At 40.4% G+C, this 26,238-nt stretch overlaps 1 protein-coding gene across 6 annotated transcripts in view; it reads right to left on the bottom strand.

Moving 5' to 3' along the window:
- ttc28 (tetratricopeptide repeat domain 28) overlaps positions 1 to 26,238 on the bottom strand; it is a 774,630-nt gene that overhangs the window by 324,956 nt on the left and 423,436 nt on the right. For all 6 annotated transcript variants that reach the window (XM_043715612.2, XM_043715613.2, XM_043715615.2 and 3 more), the window contains 2 exons: positions 14,463 to 14,610; positions 8,172 to 8,444 (listed from right to left, as the gene is read on the bottom strand). In XM_043715612.2, the coding sequence (XP_043571547.2) occupies positions 8,172 to 8,444; positions 14,463 to 14,610 (421 nt within the window). The remainder of the gene's footprint in view (positions 1 to 8,171; positions 8,445 to 14,462; positions 14,611 to 26,238) is intronic.

The following is a 26,238-nucleotide window of genomic DNA, read 5'->3' as shown; positions in this document are numbered from 1 at the left end:
AACAAAGCTCTCAAATCTTGAAAAGCACTCAACTTGCTTTCTATTTTTAAAAAAATCTTTTGAATGGCTAAATGATAGATGTACATAGTTTTCTAAAATACAAAATAATCAAGCGAACATCAACAATTCCTAAAAATTTAGCAGTGTGGACCAGATGCTTATTGTTAATCACTATCATAATATACATGACTGATACTAACGGGGAATTTCCACTTAAACAGACATTTATTTTAACTTGTCATTTATCATTTAAGGCCAACTTATTGATTCTTACTTTCGAAGTAAGTTTGATTGTTCTATCTGGCTTCTTTCCATTTCTATTGGTTTGATTCTGCTCTCTCAACAGCTCTGACTAGGACAACTCTAAATTTTGACTTTGATTACAACAACGCTTAACGGTTAGAACTGTGACATCGAATGATCAGGCTTAACCAAAGACCTTTGCTTCACTGGTTGGTTTTGTGATAATGGTTAATTTTCAGTCCTTGGTGACTAGGAGGAATATCATGCTTTCCCTTTGTCATTTCTTCTCTCTAATGCAAATTTTATAGATGATTATTAATAGAGTATTTCTCCAATATTCATGACAAGGAGGAATGCACCTAGTGTCTTTACAACAACTTTGATTGCATACTTCTCGTCTCGGTTGATTTTCATCATTTCTGACCAGCAGTGGACATATGCATCACAAAATAATATTCTGTTCGTGCTGCATTTTGGAAAGGCAAATCAGAGCAGGACTTATACACTTAATGGTAAAGTCCTGGGAAGTGTTGCTGAACAAAGAACTCTTGGAGTGCAGGTTCATAGTTCCTTGAAAGTAGAGTCACAGGTAGATAGGATAGTGAAGAAGGCGTTTGGTATGTTTTCCTTTTTTGGTCAAACCACTAAGTAAGGAGTTTGGAGGTTATGTTGCGACTGTACAGAACATTGGTTAGGTCACCTTTAGAATATTGTGTGCAATTCTGGTCTCCTTCCTATCGGAAAGATGTTGCGAAACTTGAAATGGTTCGGGAAAGATTTACAAGGATGTTCCCAGGGTTGGCAGATTTGAGCTATAGGGAGAGGCTGAATAGGCTGGGGTTGTTTTACCTGGAGCATCAGAGGCTGAGGGGTGACATTTTAGAGGTTTATAAAATCATGAAGGGCATGATAGGGTAAATAGACAATGGTCTTTCTCCTGGGGAGGGGAATCCAGAACTAGAGGGCATAGGTTTAGGATGAGAGGGGAAAGATATAAAAGAGATCAAAGGGGCAACTTTTTCATGTAGAGGGTGATACGTGTGTGGAATGAGCTGCAAGGGGAAGTGGTGGAGGCAGGTACAATTGCAGCATTTAAAAGACACCTGGATGGGTAGATGAATAGGAAGGGTTTATTGGGATATTGGCCAAGCGCTGGCAAATGGCAGTAGATTAGGTTGAGATATCTGGTTGGCATGGACGAGTTGGACCAACGGGTCTGTTTCCATGCTGTACATCTCTATGATTCTATTTATCTTCACCCTTGTTTTGTTTTTCTCTTATTTTGCTCTTGATATCAGACGTAAGCGAAATCAACCTTGTCTGTTAGCATGTTTAACTATGAACACCTAAGTTGAGCAACCAGTTACAGAATGTGGAGTTATTCTGAAAGAGAACAGAAGATTGTCTTGTCTGTATTGAAGGGAAAAATTGAAGTTAACTGTCTAACTTGTCACCGAGCAAATCGATCTGCAATGATTTCTTCAGAATTGGTTCCCTTCTTTCTGTTGCACCATTTGACGCTAGGTGATATGGTGATGCCATGAGTATGTTTGACTCCCACTTTTACTCTGAAACTTGCTAAACTCTTTAGTCAGAAACTGTGGTCCATTATCTGATTTTAGCACCTCTGGAAACACATTAACTGCAAACTAACATTTCTGAATCTCTATAGTTTTGACACTTGTAGTACTGGGCACAGGTTCAACCTGTATCTACACCAAAGATAAAATGTATACGTGCCCACAGTCTTCTTGTGTTTCACCATACGATGAAAGGAAGCTTGGTTGGATCATTTCTCATTTTGCGACTTTGCTCACAATATTTCACAACTCTTCAATGTCTGTGTCTACCATTGAATACTGAAAATATTCTGCGTTCATATGAACTATCCTGTTGCCCATGATCAAGTTCTTCTGAAAATTTCTCTCTAAACCCTGGCAGGAAATTATTTTTAGCCTCAGAAGAGACAGCTTTGATTGATGCTTAGTTGATTTGGGTGTGACATACTCCTGCAATTTCTCATCTTCATATTCCTTAGGCCAGCTATTCATGACTAAATTGGGCACTTTACTATGCACTATTGTCTTACAAACTTCATAATTAATTTCTCTAGCAGACACTCACATGTCCTTGTTGTAAATTAAGTCACAAGTACCAGTGGTTAAGAATGAATCAGGCTTCACAAGAAGTTTCAAATTTAAGATGTACTTGCATTATCTCCTGGCTTTTAAAATTTAATATCATATCGACGGCTAACTTTATCACTCTGCTCTCCTCACTCAACGTCCACTCAGTATTTCCACATTACCAGACATGCTATCATTGGTACATATCATAAATAAAAAATAAATATCCTTACCTTCCTAAACCAATTTCTTCTCATCACTGGCAAATAATCAGAAGCATCATATTCCACTGTAGCACTATCTTGACCTAACAATGGCATACCATTAATGCAATGACTAATCACTAGCTTTGCACGTGGGAATGTGACTCAAAGACTCTCATACACATTTTCTGAGATAACTCCCCCTACTGCTGCAGCCGTATCAATGACAAAAGTAAGGCACAAATCTCTGACTTGAATTTTACTGTGGCCATTGTAATTATATCCTCCACCTTATTACTCTCATCTCCAATATGCTGTTTCTTGCTCTCTGTCATTGCTTTGGTCTTCCTGCTTGATAGCATCAACTTCTGCTTTCATTTCTGTCCTACATGCATTTGAGCAATTCCAGTCTCCTGAACTACCATTGGATTTACCACAAGCTTTTGTGCTTTAGTGTGACTTGGAGCATGAATGTTTCCACTGCTAATGCATGCTACCGGGATATCACCAAATTTCCCAAATGCATAGCAATTTGAATGGAAATGGGGGCAATTAAATAGTTAGTGGCAATCATGCCAACAATTGCAACTAAATTTCTGAGTGAGACCTTCCTTCCATGTCAGCTTTTTGCCTTCACACAAAAGCTTAGAGAAAATTTTTGGCTCGGTAGGACTCCCACAAATATGTTCCTCTGGTCAATTTGCAAGATACTCAAAGAGGCAAGAGACACTTTCCTAACCAGCCTATATAATCCTTCATTCCTTTGTCAAACACAGATCCATTTAACTCAGCCTTGAGTAAATTCAATGAGCCAGCCTCCTCTGCTTTCTGGAGCATAGAATTCCAGAGATGAATGGCCCACTGACAGAAAAGAAATCTCCTCATCTCAGTCTTAAAAGGGAGACCCCTTACTTTTAAACTGTATTACCTAGTTCTACTGTTCCCCACAGGACCAAATACCCTCCTGACATCCATCCAATCAAGTCTCCTTAATATCTCATATGTTTCAGTAAGATTGCTTCTCTTTCTTCTAAAGGCCAATAGATACGGGAACAACCTCTTCAACCTTTCAAATCTCATTTTATTCACTGTAAGCCAAATATAATTTCAGTTGTAAACCTTTTTGCCATGGTTGAATTCCATTTGAATTGAACTGTCCCCAAATATGCCTTCAGTGCCATTTTTAAAATTATGTACCTTTGTTGGCTGAGTGTCCCTGAACACAATGTGCATGCAAAGCACAAATTGCTCAAACTTCCTAAAAGTCAAAGTTGGGAGTTCTAAGATGAATCACAATGATTATAAGGATACAAAAATGTATCGCTAGCCCTTAATGTTTCAACAGAAAGCTAAGTTCCATCTCAGAATTGTCGCTATCTTCTTTGTTTGTATTACACTGAGTAAAATAAATGTACGGACCCAGAGCACACAGCCATTATTGAACTGACTTTATTTACACTTCCTCGACACAGACAGCAATATAACAAAATGATCAAATCTTACAATATACTAAAGTGATGTTTGCTTCTGAAGATGTTTGAAAAGCAGTGGCTTGACAGTGCAGTAAATGTCATCGATTGGTTTTTTGAAATATATTAGTCAAACAGCACTTTGCTGTAACCAATGGAGATTAAGAACAAGGCAAAATATTCATCATGTCTCATATCACTGATTGCTGAAAATGAACTTCAAATGTGAATTATACTTCCCTCATCCCCTGTACTTGAAGAAATAACCGTGTGCCCCTCAGACACCACAATTCCATAAATAAATCTGGACACATACTAATATCTCTGGAAAGCAATCCGTCACTTAAATTTTCTTCAGTTCATTTTGATGATTTCATTTAGGGAAAGTACTGCAAAGCTATCAACACAAAACAATTATTTTCTTAGTTTTAATGCAATTTGTCATTTCTTTTCCATAGCTAGAGGGGCAGGAGAACAGACCTATGAAAGAAAGATCTGGCATGCTCTCTGGGTAGTCAATCTTGTATATTATTAAGAAGAAAATCCTGGCATATTATGTTTCCCCATCTGCAGCTCGAAAATTTGGTACTGTTCATTTGACGCAAAAAAAAGCTAGGGCTAATTATATTCTGGAAATGACAATTTGCAGATTGCTTACAGACAGAGATATTCTGAGGGTTCTAGTTGGCTACTTCATTCAGATTCCTCATTTACATGATAGCATGACAGCTCTGGGAAGTAACAGGAACTCAAACCACAGAATTCTGAGAGAGAGAGAAAGAACGAGACAGGTGGACAGAGCCCTTGTGTAAAGTACATCATTGGCATTTCAAAGCTACAAAAGGCAACTGTATAAATTAAGATAATCACTTTCTCAAGAAATTTGTAGATTTCTTTGAAAAATTACATACAGCAGTCAAAATGTATTTCAAGCCATTCAGTTCTTGCCCCTTCCTTTGTTGGCAGCTTTTGTTGACTGCTCAAACTTGATTCATTACTTTCATTATGACCATAGTAGTTCCTCACTGGTAGTTCTGGACTTGGACCCACTTGATTTATTGATTTGATTTATATTGTTGTCACTACTTTATGAATGCAAAATTTAAGCCAGTCAAGTGAATGTACCGCACAGATTTCTTTTGTTACACAGTATTAAATAGTGACTGGCAAAAAACATGGTAAACAGAACATTTTAAAATTATGTAGAGATGACCAGATATTGAATACCCAGTAGCAAATTATAGACTGGAATTGACTCGAGTTCAAATGATTTATATTCATAAGCCTGCTGATAACTGACTACCAGTGACAGCATTTGAAATGGGATTGTGAAGTCCTCTCTGCTCAGTATATAGCAAAATTGGAATATTTGTAAAGTAGTGTTAGAATTTTACAAAAGGAGGAAATCTACACAAATATGACTTCCATAATTGCTCCAGAGAGTAGCCAGATGAAATCTTAATGATGGATCTGTGGCAGTGAGTTAAATTGTAATCTAATCGAAGTGGTTTTGGGATTTTATATACAGAACAATGGCATCTAGCAGTTCTGTATGAAATGTATCCTTTAACATCCCAATATTTCATTGTACTGCACATCACATCAATTCATTTTACTATACTACCAAGTTAATAATTTATTTTAAGATTTGCAGCAATATTCTATCATTGAGTGATATTTATAAGGTGGTTACAAGATGAATCTTTCTTTTCCTCTGTGACTCCATTGTTTAATCTCTAACTTCATGTAAGGAATAAGCAATATGCTGACCAAAGAGCTGGAGTGTTTGAAGACTGGCTAAAGACATGAGGTTGAATCAAACTAGAATCAGATAAGTGTCGTTTTTTGGTGCATTTCATGAAGGGATTCTATCTGCAAAGCTTGGCATCAAGCTATCATTCCAAACTTGCTTCATTAACTATGCAGTACAGTCTTATAGTGCTCCACTCATCCTATTCTCCCAATTAGTGTAGGCAGACATTCTTGCCATAGCCTGGATATCCCAGGATCCCTGGCACTGGCCTTGAACGGCTGGTCGGCCAGACTACTGATTGGTCTGTGTGCAGCTCTGCAACTGACTTTAAGTCCCCATTTTTATGCAAGAGACCTTCAGGACTGACCATGGCCTGCTCCTGGATCACTGTGAAATGGTCCTTTTGGCTGTGTCCACTGTATGGGGATGGCCTACTATGTCTAACCTCTGGACTAGAATTGTATGATGGTCTTTCATTACACTATTAGGGCTCCCTGATGGACGGCCTCTGCACCCACCCCCACCACCCTGACCTGAGTGAAAACCATTTCCCTTAGACTTTGAGGCATGGTCACTTGGCTGATATACATGCAGTGTGTTTGCCACATAGACTGTTGGCACGCGATCTAAGCGTCACATTGCCATAAAAACAGCACAACTCCCCCACTTTGACTGATCACCACGAACAACCATAGCAGCCGCCTGGCTTTGAATCTGTACTGAACTAAATAGCAAAATATAAATACTCAACAGGATTTGTCTCAGGGACAAGGCACCAAAAGGCAAGGCCATGCAAGCAAGGCAGTGACGCTGTAAGCATGGAAGACATCTAGCCAACAGCCCTGAGATGCATCCTGGTCAAATCCATGAAATAGATGTTTGTTCCTGCATGCAAACTGTCCTGGCAGCAGCAATGAAAGGTACAGGGGTCTTCCAAAGTGCGGCACTGAAGTGCAGAGCCACAATGGAATTGGAAAAGAGATGTGCCATGCTGAAGTTGATATTTGTTGGATATCAACCTTCATGGGTGAGGGCTACAGGTAGTGTTGTGTGCCCCAAGATGGTGGTGCCAGGTCTAAGACGGAGGTGGAGGGAAGCAAGTGGTGAGCTGCAGTACCAGGATTTTCAATGTTGAGAATTGTCACCATTTAATTTCCATCTGCCGAGTGGGAGAGTAGGAAACTAAATATTAATGAGTTTACGTAATAATGAGATGTTAATATATGCTCGGGGGTTCAGTTGGCTTGGTAGCTGGTTTGCAATGCACAGCAATGCCAAACGTCTGGGTTCAACTCCTGCACCGGCTGAGGTTACCAGGAGGGATTCTCCTTCTCAACCTCTTCCCTCACTGAGGCATGCTGACGTGTCTCTCTCTAATGAGAAAGTAACCCTATGGTCTGGTAAGACTATGGTGACTTCAGCTTTAATGTGTGCTAATAAAAGCAATTGAGCCACTTATCACTCACTAATGAGAATCTGGTCTTGCTGTTCAGCACTTGGTTGCGAGATGGGACATTTTCCCTTGACATTGAGAAGCTCCTCGCTGGCCATCTCATGATTTTCATAACTTGCTCACCTTGACCTGCATCATTCAGAGGCTGGAAACATTTTGCCACTATTTTAGCTAAAGAATTTTGCCACTATTTCCATTCTATGTAATGATCATCCTTAAGTGATACAAAAATAAAAATTCTGAATAAACATGCACATGCATTCCACCCTCAAAAATATTGTTCATTGTAATATTATCAGTGTCATATACCCATAAATACTATGCATGTACATGCTACCTGGTGGTAAATATCCGTTTCAAGTGCAGGCTTATTTGTTTACAATTCTACTTCAGAACAACGATTTAAAATTGGTATCATGTTTTGTGAAAAGAATGTTCACTTACTATGGCAGCTGAACCGTAAAGTCAAAGCAACTGATTCTTCTATCACCTTTTTCAAGTTGTAATTAAGGGAGATGGTGTACTATTGCATCCCTCTACTACATTACAGCTGCTTAGAGACAGGACAGGATACACCTGCACGAAAAAAATAGCTTCGCATCCACCCCAAGAACTCCCCATACGTCATAAAGGTACATCAGCAATGTAATCATTAGAACTACTATCTACAATATATGTTGGAAGTTTGGAGCCAGTTCCACATCTGTAGGAAAATACATTTCCATTTAGTTTTTTATTAAATTTGACCCATACTTGGAAGGAAAGTACTTTATATCTTTATATACATGTAGAATGAATACTAGCATAAACCTTTTCACACTGCCTGGATTTACTTTCTTTGATGCTGCGAACTTTGAATATTTTAAAACATCAAATCTTTCAGAAATTCTAATTAATTTATAAGACAATAGTTGGAGTGTTTACCTAAAGTCTTGGCTACATCGAAGTCCTGCTGCATATAGCCAATACTCTTCTCTGTATTCCCTAATGCCCAGTAAGCACTGCTTAGAGCCGAGAACACTGACCCACGAAGTTTCAAGCTGCACGTTCCAATTTTCAAGGCAGCTTCCAGAACAACTACAGATGCACTGTGATGTCCTGCTGTCAAAAGCTCCTGGCCAATGACAGATACGACAACAAAAGGGCTTTTGTCCAACTTCATTTTCTGTAGCTTCTGATAGGTTGGTTCCAGGGATTCTAAAAGCAAATCACAGGTTACAATCAATACTTTTAATTAAACACTGCAAAAGTCAGATGATCAACTCTATAAGATCATGGCTAATCTGATTTACACCTCAGCTGCACATTGCTGCCTCACCAAGAATCTATCTACATCTGCCTTGAAAGGATTCAAAGATTCTGTTTCCACAACAGGAACAGAATTCTCTGTGAGAATTTTTTTTAGTATTCATTCATGAGATGTGGATATTACTTGCTTGGTCAGTATGTCTTGCCCACCACTAACTCCCCTTGAGGAAGTAGTAGAGGGCTGCTTTACTAAATGGCTGCAGTCCCTGTGGTGTAGGAACAGCCACAGTGCTGTTGGGAACAGAGTTCCAGGACTTTGACTCAGCAACAAAGAAATTAATATTAGTCTTCAAAGTCAACATGGTGTTTGGCTTACAGGTGCATGGTGCTGGTGCTTCAATGCATTTGCTGCTCATGCCCATATTCTTTTCGGAAATAAAGGTTTGGAAGATACTGTCAAAGGGGCTTTGGTGAATTACTGCAGTGCATATTGTAGATGATGCACATTGCTACCTCTTTCCAGCAATGGTGCAGAGGTCAAATGTTGAATGCCACCACATTCATGGTGATCAAGCAAGTTACATTGCAAGAAAAGTAAGAAAAAGCCAGGGAACTAGACTGGTGAGCCTGACATCAGGGATCGGCGAGTTTTGAGGAAATCCCGAGGGACAGGATTTACATGTATTTGGAAAGGCAAGGATTAGGGATAGTCAACATGGCTTTGTGCATGGAAAATTTTGTCTCGCGAACTTGAGTTTTTTGAAGAAGTAATGAAGAGGATTGATGAGGACAGAGCAATTGACGTGATCTTGATGGATTTCAGTAAGGCATTCAACAAGGTTCCTCTGGTTAATTGGTTAGCAAGGTGAAATACAGGGAGAACTAGCCATTTGGATACAGAACTGGCTCTAAGGTAGAAGACAGGTGATTCCAGAGAAAATAAAGCCAGTAGCCTATACTTGAGAGAAAGATCGGGAGGTCAAAAAGGGGATTCTAGAAATCCATAAGGTGATGGTGGTGGAGGGTTGCTTTTCAGACTGGAGGCCTGTGACCAGCGGTGTGCCGCAAGGATCGGTGCTGAGTCTGCTGCTTTTCCTCATTTATATAAATGATTTGTGAACATAGTAGGTATGGTTAGGGAGATTGCAGATGACACTAAAATTGATGGTGTAGTGGACAGCGAAGAAGGTTACCTCAGAGTACAATGGGACCTTGATCACATGGACCAATGCGGTGAGGGTCAGCAAATGGAGTTTAATTTAAATAAATGTGAGGTGATGCGTTTTGGAAAGGCAAATCATGGGAGGACTTATACACTCAATGGTAAAATCCTGGGAAGTGTTGCTGAAGAAAGAGACCTTGGAGTGCAGGTTCATAGTTCCTTCAAAGTGGAGTCGCAGGCAGACAAGATAGTGATAATGATGTTTGGCATGCTTAATTGTTCAGTGCATTAAGTATAGGAGCTGGGAGGTCACACTGCAGCTGTACAGGACATTGGTTGGGTCACTTTTGGAATACTACATGCAACACTAGTTTCCCTGCTATAGGAAGGATGCTGTGAAACTTGAAAAGGTTCAGAAAAGATTTACAATGATGTTCCCAGGGTTGGAGGGTTTGAGCTATAGGGAGAGGCTGAGTAGACTGGGCTATTTATAGAGGTTTATGAAATAGTGAGTGGCAGAGATAGGGTGAATAGCCAAGGTCTTTTCCCCACGGTAGCAGAGTCCAAAACTAGACGGCATAGATTTAAGGTGAGAAGGGAAGGATATAAAAGGGAACTAAGGTGCAACCTTTTCATGCAGAGGGTGGTGCGTGTATGGAATGAGCTGCCAGAGAGAGTGGTGGAGGCTGGTATAATTCCAACATTTAAAAGGCACCTGGATGGGTATATGAATAGGAATGGTTTTAGAGGGATGCGGGCCAAATGCTGGCAAATGGGACTAATTTTATTTCGGGTATCTGGATGGCATGGATGAGTTTGACTGAAGGGTCCATTTCCATGCTGCACCTCACTATGACTCTGTGACATTATAAAACATCTGAGGATAAATAGAGGGGTGTCTAGTAAAAATGGTAAGAAAGAAACTGCTCACAACTTGTTAAGTAAAGAATTCTAACATTAGGCGTAACCACATAGCTTTGCTGGAACTGAAATTATAGCAATTAGTAAAAACCAATATTCTTTTATATTTCCTATAATGAAGCTAATAAGGAATTTCAAAGGAGATAGGCAAATATCCAATTAATTGGCAGTTAACATGGTGCAACTGGCCAATGCTTGGGATAAATGTACTTGAATACAGTGTCCATTGTGAAAAGCCCCAAGGAGGGAGGTAAGAGTAACAAGGAAACATCATGAGACCATGGAGGACTGGGGATTGATCACAAGTCTCTCCATCTCTAGCCATTCAGTGATAGGATTAGCTTAACTAGAAATGTATGTAATTAATTAATAATATCACTGGTTTGTAAATGTTACAGGCGGGATGAAACAAGTGAGTAAAAATGTATGTTTTCCTTTGTTCAGTGAAGACCTTTCTGGATTTTCAGAAGGTTTCTTCACACTGGTGTAATCTCAATAATCTCTTCGGTGCTGTAAGTGAACTCCTGGCAGTTGAGCAAATCATTTGGTTATTCCAGCCCAACAAAAGTCAAGGTATGAAGGTAATACAATACAGAATGTAATGAGAGTTCAAATGTTTACATAATTTGCAATCAACACCTCTTGCTTTTGAGCTAGTATGTTTGTCTTGACCTCAAAAGCCTTAAAATACAGAAGGGGTTCAAGAAATAACTGAATAACTGCTCCAGAAACACATCCTCATTGTCTAATCAGTCAAAGTGCAGTGAGCCAAATCTTTCACAAGGCTTCCTAGAATCATGTTAAAATCCAAAAGGAGAAAGAATCTATTGAAATTACCTATGTTGATGTAAGAAAATTGTTTTGTACTTTCAACAGAAAGATTTCAGAGGTGATATGGAAGCATTTTTGACTCCTATTATCACAGAGCACAGGTTACAAGGCCAAGAGGAGCAAAGGTTGCCAGAAAAAGCAAATACTGAGAAAAACGAGCTGTACAACTTACGAGCTCATTCCAAAATCTCTGGCTGAAGTTGTTCAGATAGCAAAACTAGGAAGGCAGATTATTATTTGAATGGTTGCAAATGGAGAGAATGTTCAACAAGAACTGGTTGTCCTCGTGCACCAGCCACTGGGAGTAAGCACACAGGTGCAGCAGGCAGTAAAGAACACTGACTGTATATTGCTCTTCATCTTGAGAGGATTGAAGTACAGGGATAAGGATATCTTGTTGCAAATTTACAGGGATTTGGTGACGCCACACCTGGAATATTGTGTGTAGTTTTTGTCTCCTTATCAGAGGAAGGGACTGCACTGAAGATTTACCAAATTGATGACTGGAATGGCAGGACTGATGTATGAGGGGAGATTGAGTTGGTTGGGATTGTATCCACTGGAGTTTTGACAAATGAGGGGAGAATCTCATAGAAATCAATAAAATTCTAACTAGACAGGTTAGATGTAAGAAGGGGGAATCCAGACCACTGGTCATAGTTTAAGTATAAGAGATAAACCATTCAGGACTGAGGTGAGCAGAAATTTCTTCAACCAGAGAGTGATGAGCCTGTGGAATTCACTATCATAGAAAGTGATTGGAGCCAAAACATTATATGTTTTCAAGAAGGTATGGATCTTGCTCTTGCTACTCAAGGAATCAAGGGATTTGGTGGAAGACAGGATTACGGTATTGAGCTCAACGATCAATCACGATCATATTGAATGATGCAGCAGAATCAAGGGGCCAAATGGGCCTATTCCTGCTCCTAGTTTCTATGCTCCTGTATATGTTTCTAAAATAGTACGCAGAACAAAATGGATACCGCAGATGCGACTTTGTTCTTGAACGTATTTAAGATCATCATTTGACATTAATATTTCAATGCTTTGCTTCTAAAGAATTACAACTACAAGTGACTAGCATAATGCTAATTATTCAGCAGTTCTCTAGTGAGTAATGAAAATGTCTCTTTTGTCAGGAAGACATTCATGGTGGGCAAATGAAGACACCTAACCAAATGAATACGTTGAAATAAAGAGCCTACATGAATCTATCAGCAAACAGAGAGGAAAGATTTGTTTGAACGAAATGGAAATGACTGAGATGCAATGTCATGGAAGCCAGGCCAGAGTCCACAAATTCCAGGGCACAATCAAAATGAAGAAATTGCATGGTCTGAAACTCCAGAATATTGCAAGGATAAAAGCACTTGTTTCACCCGAGCAGGCAGCTTTGATGATGGGCTTTCATGACATTGAGGTCCTCAAGGTGATGTTATTGGTTACCTGAGGTAATAGAAGGAGGTCCTCTGCAAAGGAAATTCAGGAGATTAAAAGTCCTTCAAATAAGGTAATGGACCAACTACCAAGTTTAGCAGGAATCACATCCAAAAGATCATTCAGTGGAAAAGTCATTCACAAACCAATCAAGGCAAAGATCAGAATCAAGGTCAACAGTCCCTGAGCCAAAGCCCTATCAATCTTGCAAGTTAAAAAAAAGAATATCTTCTACCAAAGAAACTAAAACCTCCAGACCACCTGAATCTGTGAAGTTGTCAAAAGTCATATCAAATTCCAAACATTAACTCTGTCCACAGGTGTTTCCAGATCACCTGAGCTTCTCCAGCACTTGGTTTTCATTTCAGATTTCCAGCATCCACAGCATTTTACCCACAGTGCCTATGCTGGCTCTTTGAAACATTTATCCAAGTTATCCAACACCCCATATTCTTTCCTTCTTGCTCTACAATTATGCTCCTTTCAAGTATTCATCCAATATCTTTTTTGAATATTACCTTTGAATCTGTTTCAATTGTCCCTTCAGGCAGCAGGTTCCAGACTATAATGACTCACTACATGAAAAAATATTCTCCTCAACCTCTTTTCTTTAAATCCAATTTCCTTGACTATGGGTTTCTTTAGGAGACTGTAATCTGATGCCATCGCTGTCCTTTAGTGGAGAAACGATTACTTTTCACAAGATCACAATGGGGTCAGATATCTCACCTCTGGTTCCTGAATGCCTTTTGCAGTTACATCTAACAAGTTAATATAATCTGTACCTAATGTTCTTATGCAATAAATTTTGTTGCAGAAGACATTTCTTGTTAAGGACTCAGTGGTGGTTTGTCCTCCAATACTGCTAGTTAATAAGGCCTTCACCTACTGATAGGCTTGGCCAATGTGGCCATTAAGTAATCAATGCAGCAGGCTATAGAGGGGTCCATAGTACCTGACAGTCCGCCCCTTTTTCGCAGTTACATCCATGCTCAGGTGTCTGTGGAGAGTGAAAATACAGTGTTCACCGGCACAATGGAGGCCTTTTGAGACAAGTGAGCACTTTAGAAATGGGGTGCACTTTCACCCTGGACAATGCTCTTTTCATTTGCTAAGTTTCTGTTTTGTAAGTTTTCATTAGCCATTTGTTGTTTCTGTCACAGTGCCCCACTGGGGATAGTCTAACTTGTTAAAGTTTGCTGTTCTAAGAATATTGAGCAAGATTTGGTTCCATCCACATTCTGGTGACCGTGGACGGGGAGAATGCAGAGTTCAGTGGACTGTACAATGCAGGTCTTTCGGGTTCAGTGGGCCCCACCTGGGCTGGAATGGATCATCACCCCTAATAGTGGCATTTCAATTTAAATTTAATAAATTTCCATTGTATGTTTCAATTGACTTCTTGATCTTTTGTTGCAGTGTTCCACTAAAGCTGTTTGAACTATTATTTTAAAAGAATGAACAGGTAGACTGAGTCTCCTGCAAGTTAGTGCGCATGATGAAAGAGAGACAGAGGGAGAGAGATTTTACTGCACTTGGATAACCGAATGCTGACTTAATATTATCTGCTCAGCGGTCTAACGATTATTTCTACAGAATTGTTATGACTTTACCTCGTAGTGGAGACTTCATAGCAGCTTCCACCATCCCGACCAGCAGCTGCAAGCTTTTTGGATCTTGGGCCAGCCCAGATGCAAATGCAGCCAGCGCATCTGCATGGCGGCCGAGATACTGGAGAGCAACACCCTGTCGGAAGTATGCCTGCAAAGAATGACAGAGACAATGTAAGTGGCAGCTTCCCAATTATTCCCAATTCTATAACCATTCCCAGTGAGATTTACCACATCATTCATCCATTACTAACTGACAAATCTTAATCCATGAGTTGTGTATTCCACCAAGGGTAATACTTTCATTGAGTTCATTGCTCACAAACAGGTGCAATTGTTAATGTTTGTCTGCTATTTTGTTTTAGTAACAGAATTTTGCGATGCCTGCTTAAATAAGTTAAAAATCACAGAATACCAAGGTATCTCCAATAGGTTTATTTGGAAGCACTAGCGTTTGGAGCACCGTTCCTTCATCAGGTGGTTGGCAACTGACGAAGAAGTGGCGCTCCAAAAGCTAATGCTTCCAAACAAACATGTTGGACTATAAGCTGGTGTTGTGAGATTTTTAACTTTGTCCACCCCAGTCCAACACTGGCACCTCCAAGTCATTGCTTAAATAATACATTATTCCATTTTTGTTTGGCAGACACGGTTTTAATCTCTTGAAAGTAGCAAATGGAAGGTAACAGTACAATCAGTGTCACTCACAGAATCATCATTCATCAATTCCTGGAACGGTATAGTTCTTATACAATACACACAGAGTGCTGGACTGAATGGATGTGAAGGAGGTCACAGAAGCCAGCTGAAGAGGTGCCATAGGTCTCCCATCACCTCCTTTTGTGAAGGCCTACTGAATTATGTAGCATTCATATATAAAGCAGGCATTGACAGACCTAGCCTGGAATCAAAAGATCCTGGTCGTGCACATTCGGTCTGTTGAGAGCTATTGGTTCAATAGGGGCCAGAGGTTTTATTGAACAATGCCACTGGGGGAGCATGAACTGCTGATGATACAACACGCAACCAAGGCATACAATTATTGTTGGATTCCAATCGAGAAGCAAAAGAGAACAACCAACCAGCAACAATTGGAAATAAACTTAATGGAACTCAATTCTGAGTTAAACAAAGTGGTTGGGCCAGTATGCATCGTTCATAGGTTTTACTGTTCTTTTCCCTTCTGGAATACGAGAGGAGAGTGATGGCTGGAGATGGGTGCTTGAAGGAAGGAGAGGCATGAAATTTGTTCACAAGGGCAGGAGACAGTTCTCAGTAAGAGCCCCTTCTCCACCACACCCCATCCCCCACTCCCAGCCCCTATGCCAGATGCGAGATTCCTTGATTAATCATCACTTGTCTTCGAATGAGCAACTCCTCAGCCATGACTCTGCTAGATCCCATGTAGAGTTTTGCTGTTGTCATCTCTGCATGGCGAGCTGACAGCTGGTTTAATATCAGTGATGATGGCATGAGGACCTAACGTGGACATTAACTGCCCTCCTAAGGGCCTCAATTGATAGTGAGGTATAAAGACCAGCCATGGATCTTTCCATCACAGACCTAGTCAAGGTGGAGTCACAGCAGTGCTGGGGCTCACCAGCCGCCCTTCCTCTTCATTAAATTACTCTGCTACCAAATGTGACAATTTATAAAAGAGGACTGACAAAAATAATCCAATTAATTTTAAACACAAATTACTCAAGAGTTAAATTTAAAATAAAACATTATGAACAACTGAAAGTTAAGCAGTCATCAAATCATTCCCTTCCACAGACTATGTACAATCTATCCCATTATGGGCACCAACAAATTTCCCAGTGGAAATCTCTTGATAACTCATTCCAGAAGCCCCAATGTAACCTAGGCTGGTTACCGTTCACAGACCTCCAATGGCACCAGAGCTGCAGAGCATCATCACTCTTAATTTAAGATTGAATCCTGATCCCAGTCTTATTTTAATCTAGCCTTCTTAGAACAAATATATTGTCCTTTGTTGGGTGTCCACTGCAAACTGCCATTTTGTTTGGGTGAGTAAGATTCTTTGAATGGTATACCTTCCACTTGCATTAATTACAATCTAAACTAAAGGAAGGTGGAAACTCCAAATCAACAAACAGGAAATAGTCTTCTAAATGCCTAGTTTCACTTAAGACAAATTAATTTTAATTCTTTTTCCACAAGTACCCTGCAAGCAGTCGAAATAACCTACTGTCTGCATATGCACCTCTCAGCCCTTTTGAGACCTGAATTATTCTATTCAATTTTTTAGTGAAATCAAATTGAATTCAACACATCTAACCTTGACATGGTGCTGCAATTGATGAAATTGTAATTGTCTCTGGAGAAATGAAGACAATCTCAGTTAGTACTCCAAGTTGGTCAGATACAAGGTTTGATGAAGTTGTTTCAATTTGGACCAGACATTCCTAACATCCTTTAGTTTAGGTTGAAAACAATTTTGAAACGGACAAAATCATCAATAACATTGTGTAAATTTCACAGGTGATAATTTCATGAAATCTGATTTATTTTGCAAGAATGGAAACCAATTTATAATGACATGCTTTTCATGCTCAAGTGGCTAAAACTGACAAGATGTTGGTTGTTGTGATTGAACAAGATCAACCAGGTGACCTCAGATTTAGAATTGCCTGATTGGGGCTATTAATCTGGTCCAATCAGGGATGCCTGGCTGACAGACAAACTGGAGTGGGGGTGGCACAGGTGGCTCAGTGGCTAGCACTGCTGCCTCACAGCACCACGGTCCCAGGTTCGGTTCCTGCCTCAGGCAACTGTCTGTGTGAAGTTTGGTTCTGTTCGCTCTGAGGGCTGGCTTGTGTGAAAGAAAAAAAAAAGAAAAAAAAAAGAGAAAAAAAAACTGGAGTCTATCCCTGCCCTCCCCTTCACTGTTTGATCACACAGCATTCCCTTTGATGTGAAGGGCACTGCTTGTCACTGGCCACTCAGGTGTCTTCCTATCTTCCTGGTGGTGGAAATTGAATAAAGATTCGCGCAGTTTGTGTCTCTCACTGTGTCTCACATCTGCACACACACACACACACACCATGGGTGCTGGGGAAAAAATAAGCACTACCGCAGTTAGGCAGTAGTTTGGGGGTTAGCAGTAAAAAAAAAGAAAAAAAACTGGAGTGTTTGGGATTTGAGGTTTGTCCTCATTCCCTGAAAACCGGTTGAATGTCAGGGTTTAGGTCTTGGCTTTGCCATTCCTCTCCCTTGTAAAATTTCGGTTTCTCTGCATACAGCTGTTAATGTTAATTGTTTTGTAAACTGTGAGTTGTTTAATAAAATTAAAAAATATAAACTGGAGTGTGGTCTTTAGGCCGATTGCCTGCCCCTCTTCCGCAGTTATGTTAGAGCATGGGTGTCCCGAGAGAGGGAGCACACGGTGTCCACCAACACCCTGGAGTTGTTCAGGGAGAGATGGGCGCCACAGGGAGTGGAGTGCATTACTTCCCCTCCAACTCTATTTTGATTTAATCCCTGCCCTCCCCTTCACTGTTTGATCACGCAGCATTGCCCTTTGATGTGAAGGGCACTACTTGTCACTGGCTACTTGGGTGTTTCTTCCTGGTGGTGGAAATTTAATAAAGATTCATACACATTGTGTCTTTCATTGTGTCTCTCAAAAAGAAACTGGAGTGTCAAGAAAAAAGAATAAACTGGAGTGTCAGAGGTTCTGCTCACTCTGAGAGCTGGCTCTTCTGGAGCTGGACCAGTGTCAAGGACTCTGTGTGTAAACAGGGGGTGACCTGGTAACAGGATAACTGTCTCTATGGAGATACTTCATGGGTAACTGTCCAGCTGTGACAAAAGTTTCAACTTTTGAGACAACATATTTCTTTTCAATAACTTGATGTTCTGAGGTTTTTAAAGTACATGATACCCAGTGTAAGTTTCAGAGGTTTGGAGTGAAGGAAGAAGAGAGATAGAAAAATGATGTAATGGTTTTATTTTGGGATGGGCAGATGTTGAATAAGGGATTTAACTTCATGTACTACAGGAGGAAACGTTAAGGGAAATTAAATATAACTTTTTAGATTACATAGCGTTTTGATAGGGTGAATAAGGGAAGATTGTGGGATTGGAACAATAACGATGATGAGCCATCAGCTTACATCCTGATTGAAACTGAGAAAACATGAAGAATTACTGCATCTTTGACACTGGAATGTGCATGAAAAAGCAGGCAGTGGGATTAATTTTGGGATTGTTATGACAAAAAGTTGGCATGGGTATATTGGAACAAAATATCTTCTTTCTTTGTAGTTTTTTAAAAAATGAAGAAAGATGAACAGAGAAAGATGAAGTAAGGAAGGTAAGAATGACATCTAAAATAAGATCAGACCAATGCACAGAGGGCAGATAACATGATAAATATGTACAGTGCAAGAGGGGTGAAATATTGAAAGGACTGAAAAAGACATACGAGATTGAGGAAACACCATAGTGACAGAAGGGCTCATACAATTGCAGAAAAGAGGACAGGCTGACTGAAAGTTATGAAACAGAAGGAAGCAGATTTAGAGAAAAAGACTGACAGAATAAAGTGGGGAAAAAAATACAGCAAACAAAAGTGAGTGCATTGGAATGGAACATGAAAAGAGGCAGATGTGCAGAGGAAGAGTATAGAAATAAGGAAGAAAGTGAACACAAAAAAGTGCAGAGACACAGACAAAGCAGGGCTGGAGTCACAAGAACACCGATTGGTGAGAATGTCTAGCAGTTAAACTTATCAGTAACCCGATATCCCCCGAAAGATGTCACATGTTGAGATCAATTTTTGATGGAGTTGGTTGTAGAAAGTTCCAGATTTTTATTTTGTTTTTATTCAGCTTATTTGTCTGAAAACATGCAATGATCGATCAATAATTACAAGATCATTTGTTAATATGTACTCCTTCATCTTTTATACGTACAATAATTCCTGCTTCACCAATTACCTTACATTTATCAAAATGTCAGTACATCTCATCTTGCCCAAACCTTTTTGAGAACTTCCTGATATTTATCATGCCCATATCGAGCTCTGTATCCTGAAATAGAGTCTCAGAGATATCCAGAATGGAAACAGACCCGTTGGTTCAACCCGTCCATGCCAACCAGATATCCCAGCACCCGGCCCATATCTCTCCAAACCCTTCCTATTCATATAGCCATCCAAATGCCTTTAAATGTTGCAATTATACCGGCCTCCACCACTTCCTCATTCCATATATGTACCACCCTCTGCATGAAAATGTTGCCCCTTAGGTCTCTTTCATATCTATCACCTCTCATCCTAAACCTATGCCCTCTAGTTCTGGATTCCCCCAGCTCAGGGAAGAGACTTTGTCTATTTATCCTACCCATGCTCCTCATGGTTTATAAACCTCTATAAGGTCACCCCTCAGCCTCCGACGCTCCAGGGAAAACAACACCAGCCTATTCAACCTCTCCCTGTAGCTCAAATCCTCCAACCCTGGCCACATCCTTGTAAACCTTTTCTGAACTCTTTGAAGATTCACAACAACCTTCCAATAGGAAGGAGACCAAAATTGCATGAAATATTCCAAAAGTGGCCTGACCAATGTCCTGTACAGCCGCAACATGACCTCCCAACTCCTATATTCAATACTTTGACCAATAAAAGAAAGCATACCAAACGCCTTCTTCACTATCCTATCTACCAGCAACTCCACTTTCAAGGAGCTATGAACCTGCACTCCAAGGTCTCTTTGTTCAGCAACACTCCCTAGGACCTTACCATTAAGTGTATAAGTCCTGCGAAGATTTGCTTTTCCAAAATGCAGCACCTCGCATTTATCGAAATTAAACTTCATCTGCCACTTCTCAGCCCATCTAGTCAAGATCCTGTTGTAATAGAAGGTAACCTTCGTCACTGTCAACTACACCTCCAATTTTGGTGTCATCTGCAAACTTACGAAGTATACCTCTTATGCTTTCATCCAAATCATTTATATAAATGATGAAAGGTAATGGACCTAGCACCAATCCTTGTGGCACTCCACTGGTCACAGGCCTCCAGTCTCCACCACCACCCTGTCTTCTACCTTTGAGCCAGTTCTGCATCCAAACAGCTAATTCTCCCTGTATTCCATGAGATCTAACCTTGCTAACCAGTCTCCCCTGGGGAACCTTGTCAAACGCCTTACTGAAGTCCATACAGATCACATCTACCGCTCTGTCCACATCAATCCTCTTTGTTAGTTTTTCAAAAAACTCAATCAAGTTTGTGACACATGATTTCCCACACACAAAGACATGTTAACTATCGCTAATCAATCCATGCCTTACCAAATACATGTACATTCTGTCCCTCAGAATTCCCTCCAACAACTTGCCCACCATTTACGTCAGGCTCACCGGTCTATAGTTCCGTGGCTTCTCCTTACCTCCCTTCTTAAACAGTGGCAACGCATTAGCCAACCTCCAGTCTTCTGGCACCTCACTTGTGACTATCGATGACACACATATCTCAGCAAGAAGCCCAGCAATCACTTCTCTAGCTTCCCACAGACCTCCAGGGAACACCTGATCAGGTCCTGGGGATTTATCCACTTTATGTGTTTCAAGAACATCCAGTACTTCCTCCTCTGTAATATCGACATTTTTAAAGATGTCATTATCTATTTCCCTACATTCTATATCTTCCATATCCTTCTCCACAGTAAACACTGATGCAAAATACTCATTTAGTATTTCCCCCATCTCCTGTGGCTCCACACAAAGGCTGATCTTTGAGGGGCCCTATTCTCTCCCTAATTACCCTTTTGTCCTTACCCTTATTTGTAAAAACCTTTTGGATTCTCCTTAACTCTATTTGCCAAAGCTATCTCATGTCCCCTTTTTGCTCTCCTGATTTCCCTCTTAAGTATAATCCTACTGCCTTTATACTCTTCCAAGGATTCATTCGATATATCCTGTCTATATCTTACTTATGCTTCTTATTTTTCTGAACCAAACCATCAATTTCTTTAGTCATCCAGCATTCCCTATACCTACCAGCCTTTCCTTTCACCCTGACAGGAATATACTTTCTCTGGATTCTCATTATCTCACTTCCATAAGCTTCCAATTTTCCTGCATCCCTTTACCTGCGAACATGTGCCCCCAATCAGTTTTTGAAAGTTCTTGCCTAATACTGTCAAAATTGGCCTTTTTCCAATTTAGAACTTCAACTTTTAGATCTGGTCTATCCTTTTCCATCACGATTTTAAAATCTAATTGAATTATGGTTGCTGGCCCCAAAGTGCTCCCCATTGACACCTCAATCACATGCCCTGCCTTATTTCCCAAGAGTTGGTCAAGTTTTGCACCTTCTCTAGTAGGTACATCTACATGAATCAGAAAATTTTCTTGTACACACTTAATTTCCTCTCCATGTAAACCCTTAACTCTTTGGCAGTCCTAGTCTATGTTTGGAAAGTTAAAATCCCCTACCATAACCACCCTATTATTCTTACAGATAACTGAGATCCCCTTACAAATTATTTCTAATTTCCCTCTGACTATTAGGGAGTCTACAACATAATCCTAATAAGGTGATCATCCCTTTCTTATTTCTCAGTTCCACCCAAATAACTTCACTAAATGTATTTCCGGGAATATATTCCCCCCCCCCCCGTACAGCTGTAATGCTATCCCTTATGAAAAATGCCACTCCCTCTCCTCTCTTGCCTCCCTTTCTGTAGCATTTGTATCCTGGAACATTAAGCTACCAGTCCTGTCTATTCCTGAGCCACATCTCTGTAATTGCTATGATAGCCCAGTCCCATGTTCCTAACCATGCCCAGAGTTCATCTGCCTTCCCTGTTCAGCCTCTTGCATTGAAATAATTGCAGTTTAATTTATCAATCCTACCTTGCTCTCTGCTTTGTCCCTGCCTGCCCTGACTGTTTGACTCACTTCTTTTCTCAACTGTACCAGTTTCAGATTGATCTTTTTCCTCATCATCTCCCGGGTCCCCACCTTAATAGTTTATATCCTCCTGAGCTGCTCTAGCAAATCTCCCTGCCAGCATATTAGTCCCCTTCCAATTTAGGTGCAATCCGTCCTTCTTGTAAAGGTCACTTCTACCCCAGAAGAGATTCCAATGATCCAAAAATGTGAATCCTTCTCCCATACACCTGCTCCTCAGCCATGCATTCATCTGCTCTATCCTCCTATTCCTACCCACACCACCTCGCAGCACTGGGAGTGATCCAGATATTACTACTCTCAAGGACTTGCTTTTTAAATTTCTGCCTAACTCTCTGTAATCTCCCTTCAGAGTCACAACTTTCTCCGTTCCTATGACATTGGTTCCAATGTGGACAATGACCTCTTACTGGCCCCTCTCCCCCATGAGAACATTCTGCACCCTCTCCAAGACATCCTTGATCCTGGCACCAGGGAAGCAACACACCATCCTGCTTTTTCACTGCTGGCCACAGAAACAACTGTCTGTACCTCGGACTACAGAATCCCCAAACACAATTGATCTCTTGGAAGCCGACATACCCCGTTTCCCTCCCTATGTTATTGGTTCCAATGTGTACAATGACCCAGAATGGACACACTTCTCCACAGCAACAACGAATAATACAATGACCCAATATCACAAACAAAACCATCACTAAACCCACTAATTGGTGCTGTGTAAGTCTTTCTCTCAATTATAATCTTCTTTTGATTCTTCTAATGAAGCTAATTTTCAACCCAGCAGCTAAGTTGTCATTAATTCCATGGTCTCAAGTGAATTTTTAAAAATCAGTGAAACATTATCACATATCTTATAAAAATTAAGACAACATATATTCATTAGATAAATGAACTCCAATTCACCAGATTCCTCCCCAATTAATCAAAATAAACAAGATATTAAAACAATTAATCCCATAAGGTTAGCATGCAGCTGCAGTATGTGATAAGGAAGGCAAATGGAAAGTTGACTTCTTTTTTGAAAGTGACATACAATACAAAAGCAAGGAAGTTTTGCTGCAGTTGTACAAGGCGTTCGTAAGACGACAAAGTACTGTGTACAATATTTGTCTCCATATTTGAAACAAAACAGAAACTGCCTGAGAGCAGTTCAGGGAATGTCCACATGACATTTTGAAAAGTACTCTGAAATAACAAGACAAACTGTCCTATATAATTGCGTTATTGCAAAGACTAAGCTACATGCCCTTTACAGCAACAGGTTATTTCAATGTCTTTAATAACTCAGCAGTAATGAATATGTAGGAGTCCAGAACAGGAAGCATGATTGAACATCTACAGCATCAGGCACAGTGCTTCAATCAATTCAATCCTTAATGATAACAAGTCAAAGTATTAATTATTAATTCATGCTCATAATATTGATTATGTTTTAAATTAAGTATTGCAGTTATGCTTTTTAAAAGCCTTTCTTTCATTGCCTGTGAAGATAAATATTCTTGAAATACTGGGAACTTCCAAACATTTCCAATAACTCCCAGCTCCTCTTTTGTAAGATGTTACTCCTTATTGTAAATCACTGTGCATGTTCAAGGATCAGATAGGAGCAGCATATTATAATGCGTGCAAAGCTACAGAATAATAGCGAGATATTTAATCTTCCAGTGAATAGCTCAAAATATATTACATAGATTATACGTCAAGATTTTTTGTAACAAATTGCTAAAAACACAGACTAAACATTACTTTTGTATGTAACTTTTCCATGAAACGTGAGACAAGTATGTTCCTGCTTTATACTTGTCAGGCAGCACAGAATTACAATTCTGATAACACAGGCCTGCTTCCAAAGGGTACATATTTCAACATTTACCTGTCGTGGTTTGCAAAGTCAATCAGCCTCTTCTATCTGCTGAGGACGTGTATGTTCAGATCTGTTTGTATGATTCTTTGGTTTGTAGGGAAGCCTGTAACCTGACCTCAAAATGGATTCCTTTGCACCTTCCCCATGAAGCACATTAGCCTTGCATTCAGGTACAAATGCTGATTAGCAACTCTTCACCCCTACTCTCTTTCATCTTTAGTGAATGGATAGTTTACATCATAACTGTTGATACTTTCATTCCTTATTGAGACTTTGGGAGACACAGAGTCTGACCATTGTGCAGACTGATGCCTCCTTTTGCCATCAGCTTACATGACAGTCATAAACACTACCAAGCTGACTTCAGAACAGGTCATCTGACCTCTACCCATTAATTTAAAGATACAGTTCCAAAATACAACAATTCTGTGAACCCCAAATAAAATTGAAAGCTTTCAACACAATGTTAATTTTTCTCAAAGAATCTGTGGAATTCACTACCTCAGAATGTGGTGGATCCTGTGAATTCAAGTACATTTGGAGAGGACATAGACAGATTATTAATTAGCAATGAGTTGAAGGGTTATGAAAATGGGCTGGAAAGTAGAGTTGAGACAGAGATGAGATTAACCATGATTGTACTGAATGGCAGAGCATGTTCGAGGGGCTGAATTGCCTGTTCACAGTAGTAATACTGATGATTAATTCTATAGTTGCAGATAAGGTGGGAATGGAGCAGACAAAATGAAGCAGCAGAAGCAAAGGCGCAGGTAGGAGTTTAAGGAGATGTCTGATAGTCCAAAATGTTAAATATTGACTACTCAAGTAGACAATATGGGCAAACAACAATAGATAATATCCAGTCTACATGCACACATGGTATTATATATCGCCAGGTGTTTTCTTTTCGATCTTGAAGAACTAAACTATTTTGACAGAGGGCAATGTGTTGCTCAAAGTTACAGCACAACAGTAACCTCCCTGTCCATGTTCAACTCACATTCCAGGACTTGTCAGTCAAGCAAGGTGCATTCATAATTTAACAAAACAGGCTGCGCCTCAACTTAAATCTTTTTTGACATATGCCAAAGGCAGGGGGTAAGAGTAGGAGAGTTTCCTAGTCAGCCATGTGATGTCAGCCAAAATCGGTCTGTCTGCCAACACAACATATAGCTCCAGCACGATGTAAACATGTAGTCACCAAACCAACTTGGACTGTTTGCCAGGTCAGGTGGCTAAACAGCTGGTGTGGATCAAATTGGTACCGACAGCAGCGGATTCAGTCACCCCCTCTGGCTGAGTTGGATTCTGGAGGTGCCTCCTCGCATGTCCCACGGGCTAGGTTTTGCCAATGTGGATCCGATCTGCCTTTGGGCAGAGAACTCCAGGTGAGGAAGTGGGGTCACTACAAGGATAAAATCAACTTGAAGAAAGTGAGGACTGCAGATGCTGGAGATCAAAGCTGAAAAATGTGTTGCTGGAAAAGCGCAACTATCGTACTTATTCCACCCTTTGATAAAATCATTATGATTGTGGTCCCAACTAAACTTGCCTGCTCCAATACTGCTTTGATATCCTTGTAGTGAGCTGAAAAAAATGTTGCTGGAAATGGGCAGCAGGTCAGGCAGCATCCAAGGAGAAGGAGAATCGACGTTTCAGGCATAAGCCCTTCTTCAGGAATCAGGAGGGTGTGCCAAGCAGACTAAGATAAAAGGTAGGGAGGAGGGACTTGGGGGAGGGGCACTGGGAATGCGATAGGTGGAAGGAGGTTAAGGTGAGGGTGACAGGCCGGAGAGGGAGTGGGGGCGGAGAGGTCGGGAAGAAGATTGCAGGTCGAGGAGGCAGTGCTGAGTCTGAGTCTGAGGGTTGGGACTGAGATAAGGTGGGGAAGGGAAAATGAGGAAGCTGGAGAAATCTGTATTCATCCCTTATGGTTGGAGGGTTCCTAGGTGGAAGATGAGGCGCTCTTCC

The sequence above is a fragment of the Chiloscyllium plagiosum genome, unplaced genomic scaffold (genome assembly GCF_037043375.1).
Source record: "Chiloscyllium plagiosum isolate Xiang-an unplaced genomic scaffold, Cpla_swu_hap1 HiC_scaffold_24, whole genome shotgun sequence".
NCBI lineage: Eukaryota > Metazoa > Chordata > Chondrichthyes > Orectolobiformes > Hemiscylliidae > Chiloscyllium > Chiloscyllium plagiosum.
This window is presented reverse-complemented; position numbering and strand designations above follow the sequence as displayed.